Source organism: Chenopodium album, chromosome 3 (genome assembly GCF_948465745.1).
Source record: "Chenopodium album chromosome 3, dcCheAlbu1.1, whole genome shotgun sequence".
Classification (NCBI taxonomy): Eukaryota; Viridiplantae; Streptophyta; class Magnoliopsida; order Caryophyllales; family Amaranthaceae; genus Chenopodium; species Chenopodium album.
Window position 1 is genome coordinate 1,473,216 of NC_137836.1, and position 14,860 is coordinate 1,488,075.

At 31.8% G+C, this 14,860-nt stretch overlaps 2 protein-coding genes across 2 annotated transcripts; both read right to left on the bottom strand.

Moving 5' to 3' along the window:
- Positions 1 to 1,134, bottom strand: LOC145610132 (non-specific lipid-transfer protein 1-like). The gene is made up of 2 exons (XM_081665403.1): positions 669 to 1,134; positions 1 to 276 (listed from the first exon to the last, which is right to left on the bottom strand). Exons 1-2 carry the CDS (start codon positions 1,022 to 1,024, stop codon positions 267 to 269), a joined length of 366 nt encoding a protein of 121 aa, XP_081521529.1. The 5' UTR covers positions 1,025 to 1,134; the 3' UTR covers positions 1 to 266.
- Positions 1,135 to 3,227: 2,093 nt separating this feature from the next.
- LOC145622029 (heat shock cognate 70 kDa protein-like) lies at positions 3,228 to 4,652 on the bottom strand. Its single transcript, XM_081676381.1, has one exon. It carries the CDS (start codon positions 4,650 to 4,652, stop codon positions 3,228 to 3,230), a length of 1,425 nt encoding a protein of 474 aa, XP_081532507.1.
- Positions 4,653 to 14,860: the final 10,208 nt, after the last annotated feature.

Sequence of the window (14,860 nt, forward strand, 5' to 3'; positions counted from 1 at the left end):
GAAAGCTTTCTAAGATTATTTCAATATACTTAAAATATATATACTCCTTAGACCGGAGCATATATCAATTGATACATTTTTGCTACATAACAACCTCATACATCAAACTAAACTTCAACACCTATTACATAATTCAAATAAAAACTTAATACTCTAGTACGAATTGAAATCTGGCTCCGATCCATCCCTAACAATCCAACTTTATTCATCTTCGCGACATTTCTAGAGTTTTAGATCGAACCTTAATTGGCTTGCTCTTCTTTCTCTTAGTGAACCCTGCATCAAATTTTATTATATACACAACTCATTAGAATTAAGTTAAGTGTAAGTAGACGACGTACATAAAATAAGTGTAAGTCTATAACATGATTAACATCAAGCTAATTATAATGGAGTAAGAGTAGTAATTAATGTCATCATTTTTGTCACATATATTATAAATATCCTTAACGAATTATGTCCTACGTAGTACGTAGTAGTAATGTAGTATGTAAATACCCTTTTTTATTTGTACATGTAACGTAATGTACAGTATTTACATTAACCTTTCTTATATCTCACGATTAAAAATAGTGAACTTAGATGATTTTAAAAAATTTAAATGGAAAAAAAAAAGAGATTTTAATTTACTAAACAACTTATTAAAAAATGAGAGTTTGGAAAATTACGTGGAGCAATCAGTAGAAGGGTCAAGCTTGTATGGAATGTTAACCCCACACTTAGAAGGAATAGAAGAAGCCAACCCAAGGTTGACATTTGGCATGGCCTTAGCCGCTGATTTGAGACACTTGCAAACCATCTGACGGTCAGGAGTGGTTTGAGCCGCGGAGTTAAGGGACCTAATTCCGGAGCAACAACCACCAGGTGGGGCACCCTGGCCGCTCCCACGCTCGAGGTAGTCAAGACATGGAGCGAGGCTAGTGGCCATGGTCCCACAAGTGACCGCGGCCTTAGTAGCCCGTGGTGTAACAACCACTAGAGCTATGAATAAAACAACATAAACTACGTGGTTGTAATTAGCCATAGTGTGTGTGTTATGGCTAGTGACTAAAGAAACTTTCTTTGGAAATAAGAATTTATGATTTTCTAAGAAAATGAGAGTTTGATTTGGTAAGTTGAAATGTGGGGGTTGAAAGGAAAAGGTCTAGGGGTTATATAGGCAAAAAATGGAGGAAATATTGTGGTGAATTGAGAGTACTTGTGGTAGTTCGATAATAAATTACTAATCAATGCTGGTGATAATTTTTGGTGCTACCATAATTTTTAGTAGGTAAGTGTCATTCACCTTGTAAAAAACATAAAAAAAAATAAATTTTTTTTTAAAAAAAAATTAGAAAAATATTGTATGCTTCTCCTCTGTTCCACAAATATTGCAACAAAGATGAAATTATACATCCCAAAGCACATTTTCTATGTTAAATATCTATAATTATATAAGAGGAAAAATAAAAATAAAAAAGTTGATATTGTGAAAAATTTTTGCAAGATGAATCTAACAAGATCTCACATGACTATATTTTACTTTACATATAAATCATAATATACGGCGAAACAAGCGTGATGAATGGTAAAAAAGTCTAATTATTGCAATATTACCGGAGAAAAAGAATATGATACGAAAATAGAAAATACATTTACTATGATAGTACAACACGTCAACACCACAACATCAAGTGGTTGATAATTGTATATGAAATTAAAAAGTGGTTGATAATTAAAAAGTGGTAGTTACACAAGAGGATACTTGTATATGAAATGATGAAATGAGTAACTAAAAGTGTGCTAAGCCTAAAGTGGTATGTTATCTTGTGTATTGATCGAGTTGGATTGTACTTAAGTTTTTTAAGAGTACTTCTTTAGTAGTATATCACTTACTCTATGGGTATTTTATTGATTTTAAGATTTCGCAATAACTTTTGTGTATTTTCGTTCTCACTATCTTTTGTGGAAGATTTAACAATAAATTCGCAAATATAATTTGTAAATTCGTTTTTTTGGCAAGGAGAAACTTAGATTACACCTTTCCTAGTTTTTGATGCTAAAAAGAGTGTGTTTTGTGCACTACATACAACAATCTCGTGCAAAAGCTTGTAACTGAATTTGATCAACTAGTCACATCGTAAATTGGATGAAAAATTTCATATTGTTGTTGTAGATATTAACTTAGAATTAAGTATTGTGGTTGGTGTTGTAACAATCCCGATTTATTAATGATGATGTTCATATTTCCTTAAAAATATTTCTACATTGTCCAAGTATTATGTCACCTAACACAGCAATATCGCAATAGTGGAATTAATGAGCTCTTTAGATGCATAAGAAGTCTAGGAACTAGGAAGCTACATTGCAATAAGACTAAACGAGACATACTCCTACCTCACTGTCTCATAAATGTTATTTTATAACCTAACATCTAAAATCATAATTTTGTTACTTTAATTATTCACCGACTCTAAAAATATTGGAGTAAAATCATCGACATGTAAGATATCTTAACATTTTTAACATTCACAAAAATCTTGATAAATATAAATTGTTACTACCACAGTATCACGTACGTATTGTAGTATCTATGTAAAATTGTCATTGCACTAGTTATACTTAAAAAATTTAGATTTTGAGCAATTCTTCTGATATACATTCAATCAGTTTCAAAATGAATCACCAATTTTACAGCCAATTATTGGCATGCACCTTTAGACCACCTGTCGGTCCAATTCCAACATGCAACCCCTTGTTAGTCTAAAAAATAGTAAGATACTAACGTCTAAAGATACTAACGTCTAAAGATACTAACAATGAGTAATGGTCTTAAACACCTTCAATATGATACAAGTAAATGCTACCATCATTAGAGATTAGAGCAATTATTGATTTAGACAACCTCCTAAATCTATCGATCCACATTACGAAGTATATAATAACAAAGTCTGAAAAAATAAAAACAAAAAAGCAAAAAAAAAAAAACAAAAAATCACAGAAAGAGATTCCTTACTCGATCATTGCTTAAAAAGCAAATTTTTATCCAACTATGCAAAACAATACATGCTACCAAAAAAAAATGCAATAGGAGAAAAATCTACAAGATATAACAAAACAAATTGAAAATCAACAAAAAAAAAAATAAAAAATAAAAAAATACTAACGTCGAAAACTAACCAAACTATTATTCACCCTGCAGATCGATATAGTTCATCAAAGGAAGACTCCCATACTACCCTGATCGATCAATCTCGAATATCGAAACAGTTGAGGAAGCGAATCTGCTTCAATTTCTTACGAATACACTTCAACGTTACACTTGCATACACCTTTAAGCTATGATTGAACATGTTCACCTTCACAACATCATATGATACATCCTTACTCTTATTCCTCTTTGCATCAGCAACCATCCTTTCGAGTTGGATTACGTGACTCGTGCTTTCGCTACTAGCAAGAGTGATTTCTTTTCTATTGATGGTACCTCTAAGCTTGGATGACATGGTTAGGATACCGGAGCTATTCATAGTAAAAGTAACATCGAATTTAGGCTCTTTTGCAGGTGCTTTAGGAAGGTCAGTGAGAATAAACTTGCCTAAGAAATTGTTATCCTTGATCATGTATTTCTCACCTTCATACACCGCGAATTTTGCAGCTTTCTGATTGTCGAAGACAGTTGTGTACACCTTAGACACCTCGATTGGTAAACTTGCATTCTTTGAAACCATTACACTCATCTTTTCACCATAAACCTCAATACCGAGACTTCTTGGGACTAAATCGACCATCTCAGATCTTATAGCGTTTCGCTTAGTAGCCAGCATTTCGGAGATGATTGTTGCTCCATAAGCAACTACTTCATCAGGGTTAATGTCTTTAAAGAGCTTAACATCCTTAAAATAGTCCTGCAACAGTTGCTGCACTTTCGGAATCTTAGACGATCCACCAACAAGTATAACAGAGTTAACTTCGTTCAATTCTGTACAACTTTTTTCCATACACTTAGCCGCACAATCTATACTCCTTTTGAACACATTCATACTCAACTTCTCAAGAAGTCGACGACTTACAAGAGAGTAGAAATCAATGTTCTCGAAGAGACAATCGATTTCTATTGTAGTCACAAGAGCCCATGACAGCACTCTCTTAGCTCGCTCACACGCAGCTCTCAACCTCGCAACAGCCCTAGCATTCTGACTCATGTTCTTACCATGCTTCCTTCGAAACACTTCCATAAAGTGCTCCAACAGTCCTTTGTCAATATCATCTCCACCTATGCAAGCTTCACCTTTGGTAGCCATGACCTCGAATTTATTCGAGCATATACTAACCATTGACACATCAAGACAGTCCCCGCCAAAGTCAAACACCACAACAGTATGCCCAGACAACCTTATGTCCTGCTTTTTTCTGTTAAAAGCATACGCGACTGCAGCTGCAACTGGCTCATTGATAAGACGAATACCCTCAAGTCCTGCAAGCTCCCCAGCAGATTTGGTTGCCTGCCTTTGTGACACATTAAAGTTCGCCGGGACAGTTATAACCGCGCTTGTTACTTTCGAGCCAAGATAAGACTCTGCATTCTCCTTCAACTTCTTTAGCACCATAGCAGAGATATCCTCTGCAGAAAACTGCACCTCTTCGTCATTGTAGGTGACCGCGACGATCATAGGCTTCGACTGATGATTAACAACCTTAAACGGCCAGATTCTCTTGTACAAACCTACTACTGGATCACTATATTTTCTTCCAATCAGCCTTTTTACACCTATTATACATCACATACAAGAAACAATACTAGATCAAAAAAGTGCAACTCATATATATAAAGTAGCACATACAATTTCCCTTAAATTCTCAATTTATATATATAAATATACAGTATAAGTTTTGCATTGACAGGCGTAATTGAAAATCCATATAACGCTAATAAATAAAGAATGCAAAGACTATATGATATTGATGCATAACATTAACAATGTATCAATGATTTAATGCTATTATTATCAAACTATCTATGACACTTTGTAACGCAATGTTTATTTTATGTTATGATCACATATATATTCACATTGTAAAAAGGAATATTGGAACAATATTAATGTCAATAATGTACTAAATAAAGTGAAAGTGTTGATAACTCTTAGAATCAAACCAAAATACTTGTAAATCATTCAAAAATTAAACGGACCGTAGACGGTGCTAGTAGGGTGTGAACCCATTCGAGCCTTGGCCGAATCACCAACGAGGGGGTCGCCATTGGTGAAAGAGACACAGGATGGTGTGGTTCCGTTGCCTTTGTTATTAGGAACAATCTTAACACCACCATTTTGCCATACACCCACACATGAGTACGTAGCACCTAGATCAATCCCAATCGCCCCGTTTGAGTATTCCTTTTTTGGCACAGGTATAACTAAAGAAACATATATATAAACAAAACGTAACGCTGATTAGAAAATGAAAATTGTAACACTTACTCGTATCATTTGACATAAGGATCTAGATCAAAGAATTAGTTTTTCATAAAACTTTATGTAACAATAATCAATTGAACATGAAAATCACAATTATAAATCTATAAATTGTACTACGTTAGTTAAGCAAGCGTGTATAATATAAACAATTAACAAAGGATAATGATTATACCCTTATTATTCTTCTTATGAACTTTCATTCTTCTTAATCAATTGACTTAACAGTAGGATATTTTCTCTCTAATATTGTGTTATCTCACTGGATTTTTAATTTTTTTTACTAGTTCGCTCACATTTTAAACTATCTTATAGTAGTCGAGTTTAGAAGAGAGGTTCGTTGCAATTCTAAAGGGAAGTTAGAAATTCAGCACAATTGAAGGAGATTTTCGAGGGTTTTATGATATTATAATATACAATAATACTTCAAATTTGGAGTTTGGTTACACCTTAGAACGGTATTTAGGGAAACTTAGAATATGTAGTTAAACATGATCAAGTATAAATGGATAATTATAAAGAATAGGAACGCTTTATTGTACATATTACAAAAGGCATAAATTAGGGCCTGTTCATATTAACTGAACTGAGCTGAACTGAACTGAACTGATTGGAGCTGAACTGAACTGAACAGAATTGAACTGATTGGAGCTGAACTGAACTAAACTGAAAAATTAAAATGCATAAAACTGAACTGAACTGAACTAAACTGAATTGAACTGATTAGAGCTGAACTGAACTGAACTGAACTGATTGGAGCTGAACTGAACTGAACTGAAAATAAGTAAATATGAACCGGCCCTTAGTTTGATTAGTGAAAATTACTTCAATTTCTATTTTAAAAAGGAAAAAATTGCATAAAATAATCCGAATATTCACGTATTCGCTTTAAATAATCCTAATTTTGGATTTCGCTTCATATAATCCCAACTTTGAAATATATTCACTCATAACAAGGCTCATGTGACCGATTTTTTTTTTTAAGTTAATTGACACGTGTCATCGCGTTTAAAAAAAACTAAAACAAAATTCCGAACCCCAAGCCCATACGACAACCACCATCGGCATCAGGCCTGCCACCTAGCCCAGGTCCCCGGCCTCACGCCAGCCCACGCCCGCACCTTGCTCCCACGTCGGAATTGCCCCAACCGACTTCTCTTACCCTCAAACAACCAATCCCGCAGCCCTAAATGCCGAGTTATTACGTTTCTTATCCGATGCATATTCCACCTCTACATCATTGATTCCCCGAGAAAATCGAAACTTACTCAATCGACGTTGGTTTCGATCAATCTCTAGTAATTAAGCCCCTAAACAAAAAAAAATGTATAAAATTTCTGTAAATAATTTAAATTTAAGTTGATTAGTTATCCCAAAAGCTTTGCTAATGGATTTTGAACGACAATATACATATTAATTAAGCCCATGTAAATAAAAAAAAAAACACTAATAATATTAACAATATCAACTCTCTTCATATAAATAAAATTAAAAACAATAACAAAACTAATTAATAAAACTCATAATAATTTCCTCAAGTTAATTAGTATATACTAGGTTATAAACATATTTTTAATTTGTACATTTTAATAATAAATCGCTATAATACATTAATATAAATAACAATTACGTACATTTTGTAATTTAAAATTATTTATTTTCATCAAAATTATGATATAGTATTTGTTCGACGTCGTCTAATTTTTAGTTTAATGTAGGACGGAGTTCATTTATTAGTGTGCTATTTGAAATTGTTTCAATTTCCTACGATAAAATGATAGGTTTTAGTTGTAAGGTGGAAATTAAACTTCTAATATTTAAATTTCAAAAATGTTAAATAGAATAGCTTTACCAACAAAAAAAGAGATGACATCATCATTGCATTTAGGCGGGAAAATTTTTATCAAGACTTCAAGATAGCGACACGTGGGCAGCAGTGACATCGACATCTTTTGTTTTGGTAATAGTTAATAGATTTATAAACATTGATTTGCTTTGAGCAAAATAATAATAATAATAATAATAATAATAATAATAATAATAATAATAATAATAGAAAAATTTAATAACAATATTATTAATAACAACAACAACAATCATAATAATAAGGACACTAATAATAATCATAATAATAGTAATAAGAACGATAATAACAAGAACAAGAACAATAATAATAAGTATAATAATACTCCGTAGCCAATATTATTAAAACTTTTGGGATAACTAGTCAATTTTAATTTAATATTTTTTATCATAATTTATACATTTTATTATTTAGATAATGGTTATGTAATTATATGTTAATACTTTACCCTAGAATTGTAAGTAATGACTTACCACTACTACAAAAACAAGAATAAGAAACGCAAGATATAGAACGGTTAACTTAGATATGCGATCTCTAGGATTATATAGAACGCCTATCTTAGTTCACTGTTCTATTTGATTTATTTATTTTATTTTATTAAATTGTGATTTTATTATATAGAACGCATATCTTAGTAAACCGTTCTATTTGATATATCCAAATTTTACACTTACAATATAAATCGCCCCTCCTAGTTAACCGCTCTATATGTTTAACATTATTTTTAAAAAAAAATAAAAAGAAAAAGCTAATACCAAGAGGCCCAAAATTCTAACCCTAACTCCTTTTTCCTCTTAACATAGCCGTCATTCTCATTTCCTCTTTCCTCATCTCTCACGTACTTCCCTCCTCTAAAACCGTTACTCCTTCCTCTTCTCTCTTCAGTCCTCAATGTCTGATCCTAAAAAACTCCGAGCTATCCAATTATCTTCCTCTCCGTCGTCTTCTTCCTCTATATACAACTATCCTATTCGTCGTTGCATCGCTTTCTTTTTCAACCCCAACTCCAACTCCGATGCAGTACGGTGTGCGAAAGCTCGAACCATTGCAATTTCGGTTTTGCTCTGTTCATGGTCATTGTTGCGGGTTGAATAGAGTTTTACATTATCAAGGTAGGTGGTAGTTGCAAATGGTGGCATTGAATTGATTTTGGTGGGTCGTGTGAGGTGGTTGGAGAAGTGCATTTATATTATTAATTTTAGATCTGTAACTCTTATCAGTTATCAATTCATTTTTATGTTATAATTTGGATTATAATTTCTGATTTTTCATCTTTCATTTGTGGGTGTTTAGTGCGACTTCACTATTTGCGTGCACTATTGATGGAGGCGCTGTGGTGGTTGAGGTGGTGGAGACGTTGCGTTGGTCGAGGTTGGTGGAGGCGATGGTAGTGGCTCAAGTTGGGGGAAGCGCTGCTAGTGGTTTAGGTTGTTGAAGTGCCGCTGCGGTTGAATTACCTTTGATAATTCAAGTTGCAATTTCGAACTAGTTACTAGTTAGCAGTTTAGCACACTAATAATTATTAAGTTAGCAGTAGAATTGTATCAAATGTACTCGACATGTAAATATTTGAATAGTTTTTTTTTTTTTTTTTTTTTTTTTTTTAAAGATGTAAATATTTGAATATAAAGGATAATAAAAGTTCATTTTAATTTGATATTTAAGTTATACAATTTCAATTTGATTTAATTTATTAATTGATGGTGTTAATTAGTATATATGCGTGCAACCTGCAAAATTAATTATTATTTTTTTTAAAAAAAAAAAACAAAGAGAACGGTTATCTTAGATAACCGTTCTCTTTTATTCATTTTATATAAGCATATGAAATAGGAAAGAAAACGGTTATCTTTTTCATATAGAACGCCTCTTATACCTGTTCTCTTCTGTCTTGCATATAGAACGCCTCTTGTACCCGTTCTATAAGCTTTACACATCGCTTAGCAGAAGAACGCCTCTGAGGTGATCTATAAAGCCTATTCTAACAATTCTCTAAGGCCTTTTTTGTAGTAGTGTACATTAATGATACTTAAATGTTTTTTTATGTAAAACTACTAATATTATCAGTAGAGATGTTAATCAAGTTGAGCAACTTGAAGTCAACTTGGACAACGCTTGGTCAAAACTTGACTTGAGTTGTCTCGACTCAAACTGTAAACCTTAACGAGCATGAGTTCAACAATACTAATACCAATAAAATAATTATTTATACCAATACCAATACCAATAAAATAAATTTAACAATGATGTTTTATTTTTCCGCAATTAAATAAAAATATTATTGAACTACTCACGAGCTTATCGAGCCGAGTTATAACATCCTTAAATTAGCTCAAGTATAGGCAATTGGCCTAGAGTCGGGTTTAGACCAAGAAAATCGGGTTTGGGTAATGTTCAACCACAATCTTGGTAATTACCAAGAAAACCAGGTTTAGGTAATGTCCATCCACAATCTTGGTAATTACCAAGAAAGCTGGGTTTAGGTAATGTCTAACCATAATCTTGGTAATTTAATTACCAACAAAACTAGGTTTAGGTATTATTCATGGACATAAGTATTAATTAATAAATTCTCTTTAAGGAAATACAAAATTAATTTATATAATTTTTGAGTTTCATTATTAATAATAAAATGACCAAGCTATTCCACGAACTTATTGAGTCAAGTTATAACTTGCTTAACTCATTCTCGTTAAGGTTAACAGTTTGAGTCGAGACAACTCAAGTCAAGTTTTGAACAAGTGTTGTCGGACTTGACCTCAAGTTGCTTAACTTGATTAACACTCTTAGTGATAATATTAGTTGCTTCAAAAAAAATTATAAAGTATCTTTAATGTTAGTCACTAATTATTTTAGGGTAAATTATTAATATATAATTACAATTGTTATTACAAAATCACTTACTAAACGATAAAATGTATAAAATTTTAATAAACAATTTATATTTAAGTTGATTATGTTAGGAAATAAGGGTGTAATTGTGTTTGATTAATGCGGAAAAAATCAATGAAAAATAAGAACGAGAAAAGGAAATAAAGATGATAAACATAGAACACAAGAATTTACGTGGTTCGATCAAAATAGACCTACATCCACGGGTGGGGGATTCGAGAGCTTCTTCACTATAATAGAGAAAGAACGAGAGAATAATACAAGGAGTCTTAAATCAAATGGCTCAAAAGGTATGATCTAATTGATCAACTAAAGGGTCCTTTTATAACACAAGAAAACCCTAATAAAATCCTAAGACTGTTCCCCAAGTATACTCAAATAGTCTTCATAGAAAAGATATAATTTAAGGAAATTATCCCTAAAATAATTAAGCTGAAACCGGATCCAAAAACTAAAATTTTGACTAGGCATGGGCGTGTCTCTTTTAGGCACGGTCGTGCCTTATTGTGTACTTCGTCAGCATATTTCCAACAGCGTCAGTTCTTCGTAAAACGGCCATAATTTTCTCGTTTCTTATCTGAATTGGGCATATGACCTATCGTTGGAAATCTCTTGAACCAAGATATCACCTCCAACTTGAATCACCTCAAAATCATTTGTAGTTTGAGAGATATCTGCTTTCAAAGTCAACCCTACTAGATTTCGAGTCACAATTTAACAGATTAGTTATCCCAAAAGCTTTGCCAATGATTTTTAAACGGTAATACCCATATTAATTAAGCTCATGTAAAAAAAACACTACTAATATTAATAACAATATCAACTCTTTTCATAGGCAACTAGAGTTGGGTTTACACCAAGAACACAAAGTTTAAGTAATGTCTTACCACAATCTTGGTAATTACCAAAAAAAACTAGACTTAGGTAATGTCCATCTACAATCTTGGCAATTACCAAGATAACTAGATTTTTTTTCGTAACTTGATATATAACTAAAATAAAAAATAAAAAAGTTATAAAACGCCATAAAGTAAAAGCCCAAACAAACTTGGGCCTAATGTTTGAATAACTAAAGCCTTAATTAAAGGCTAAGTTATTCATTCTGCTAATTTTTTCTTTTTATAATAACCTTTCCATGCCAGTACTTTCTATTTTCTTTCAATGTGGGACTTTTTGCTCAACACGAAATTACTCTATATGAATAGTTTTTTCTTCCTCCTTTATTCCATTACATTGTTTCATTTGTTCAATCTTAATCATTCTTTTGACCTTACACAAAAATATTTCATCATCATTTAATTAATTTCACTTTAAATTTTAAATGTGCTAGTTGAGAACATAAGTACTCCGTAATAGCTTCTCTCTATAAAGGTACATATACAATAAAATGTATAAAATCATTTAAATTAATTAAGTTGATATATAGTTATCCCAAAAGCTTTGTTAATCAATTTTAGATGTTAATAATTTAATATCCATCATTTTTCTATCTCATCTTCTTATTACATTATTTCACCTCTAGTGATAATATTAGTTGTTTTACAACAAATTATAAAGCATTATTACTTGAAATTGATACTCTTTTTTATTTAAACTTTGTATAAATTAATTTACAAGATTGAAACATACTCATGTTGATTTAGTCAAGTGTCTCTTGTGAGTTGTGGCTTGCTCCCTGCTCAGAGACTCTACTTGTATGCAATTTCGATGATGAAATTGTTAAATTATATAATGATAATAATAATTAATATGAACAACTACAACAGCAGCAACAACAAAAACAACAACAACAACACAACAACAACAACAACAACAACAACAACAACAACAACAACAATGACGACAAGCTTATCGAGCCGAGTTTTAGCATGCTCAACTCGTGATTGTTAAGTTACGAGTTTGAGTAGAGACAACTCGAGTCGCGTTTTGACCAAGTGTTGACCGAGTTGATTTTAAGTTGCTCAATTGGATTAGTACCCTTAGTATTTATAATATATGTTGTTGAAGAAAATAAACTATTTATATAATATTAGCAATGTTAGTTAATAATAGTAATAATAACAACAACAACAACACTACTAATACTAATAATAATAATCAATCAATCGATAACTATACACGGAGAACGGAGTACCAATCTCAACCTTTAATCGCGCTCCATCTAACGGCTCACTAGTTACTCATGACCTTATCAAGCCGATTTATAGCTTGCTCAACTCAAGTAGACAACTCGTGTCGGGACACTTAAACATTTATTAACAAAAAATAATCTAGGTGAGTTGAGTTATAGCTTTCTCAACTCGTGCTCATTAAGGTTATGAGTTTTAGACGAAACAACTCGTGTCGAGTTAGGCCAAATCGATCTCGATTTGCTCAATTCAATTAGTATATATTTATAAACATTTGTTTACACAATTATGGCATGCCAATTTACAAACATTGATTTTCTCAATAATAATTAATAATTTATAAAATTTCTACTAATCAACGAATAAACATTAATTTGCTCAATAATACTTAATAGTTTATAAAAATTCTAAAAATCAACAAATAAGGAAAATGTATACACTAAAATCAATTTTTCTTTTAAAAAAAATATTATACATAATAATTTCTTATACCATGTAAATGTTAGTATTAAAAATTTTAAAAGCAAGACATATATATGTGTAATTACTTTCATTAAAGTTTAATTATGATAATTTTTCAATTAATAAGTTAAATAAAGATCTTCCTTCTATGCACGGGATTTATATTAGTATGGGTGATATTAATTGTTTTTGTTAAAAACAAAATTTTAAATTAAATTTAAATTCAATTAATAATTAAAAAAATTTAAACCATGGTTAGATTTTTACAATTAAATTTAAATTATTTAATTAATAATAAATTAAAAAAACCACCTTCACCCACACCACACAACCACCTCCCACCTCCCCTAACCACGGCAACATATCGGCGACACTCCTGACGACTGCAGCACCCACCTTCCCCCGCCGTCGCAACCCCCATCCCTACTCTAAACCCTAACCCCGATGCTTCCCTTCTTCCTCCCCCACCCCGAATTGAACCAACAATACCTTCGTTTCGTGCTGCTTTGGCCGGCGTTAGCGTTGTGGGTGTCGCCAGCGATTTTGCGATAAAAGGGAAAGAATTAAAATGAATTTTAATAAAAAAAAAAAAATTAAAATGGACCACTTTGATTATTTGTGGCCTAGAGTGTGCCATGTAATATAGCTTTAGGTGATCAAAATTTCTTTGATCACCTTAGAATTCTCATGCATAACACTGATATTTATCAACTCTATACTATTTCATTCCTTTCTAGTAAACAAAAAAGATTGCTTTTTAAAACTTGTTTGTTTTGGAGGTAAATATTGCTATGAAAAGTGAAGTGGTGATGAAAACTATTTTTTTAAATTGTTAAAAATAAATCTATCTGTATTTAGTATGCAATATTGTTCTTTTAACTCCTTAGTCCTTACTCTTCATTGATCACTCCTCCTTTGCTTTATCTCCTTTTTATTGATTTATTCTCATTTTCAGTTTCTCCTCGGTTTTTCGTAATCAAACAAATAATACTTTTTCCGCATTAAAGTATGTAGAATATTGTTTTTGATCGAAACAAACCAAGCCTTAGAATTACCAAATTGTCTATCTCAAGCCAAGCCTTAGAATCACCAAAATGTAGTATCAAGCTCTAATAAGTTCAGTTTAGTTCAGTTCAACTCCTAATTTCCTTCTCTCATAAAATATTCATTTCAGCTCAGTTCAGTTCAGTCAATGAGAACATGCCCTTAGTGTAGAAGAAAACGCGTAGTATTGTATTAATGTCAAAAGATGTAGTTCTCTAAGTGTTGGATGGTTGGACCTGTTATGATATTCAGTTGTAAAAAAAAAAATGTAAGATATTGTTGCCAAATGCCAAACACCCCATAAGTTTGCACCAATTTTATTTGGAAAATTTGTTAATTACTACCTTATAAACAGAGACCTTGTGAATTACTACCCCTAAAAAAAAAATTTAAATTACTACCCTTAATTCACCTAAATAGGACCGATTACTACCCAGTAGCACTTTCCGTTGACTTAACTCAAGTGATGATGTAATAACTCAGATTTAACCACACTTTACCCTAACTCTAATCAAATTAACCTAACCAATCTAAAATTAACCTAACTAACCCAAATTAATTAACACAGTAAACCTAAAAAAAAAAAATTACCCTAACTAATTCCTCTGTATAAATCAGTATCCCCAATACTACCATTTTAACGGCTCCTTCCACCATATCCAACTGAAATCTTCTCTCATCCTATCAACTGTAAATCGCCTTGTTCATAATCACATCGCACAATTGTTTGATTAATAGGATTAATTTGCAAGAGGAAGACATCTTAAGAGGTAATTGATTAACTTCCTTCAATTTAGTTCTAAAGTTTTCTGGTTTTTAGGGTTCATTGTAAATTTTGGGTTTTTTTTCATAATTGAACAATTTAAACCCAATTAATTGTTAATGGTTGTAGATGAGTTTACAAATTGCTTGAGTAAATAGAAGGCTTTGTAGGTGTGGGTTACCTACTTCAATCATGACCTCTTGGACAAAGGAGAAACCGGGGAGACGATTTGTTGCCTGCCTGATTT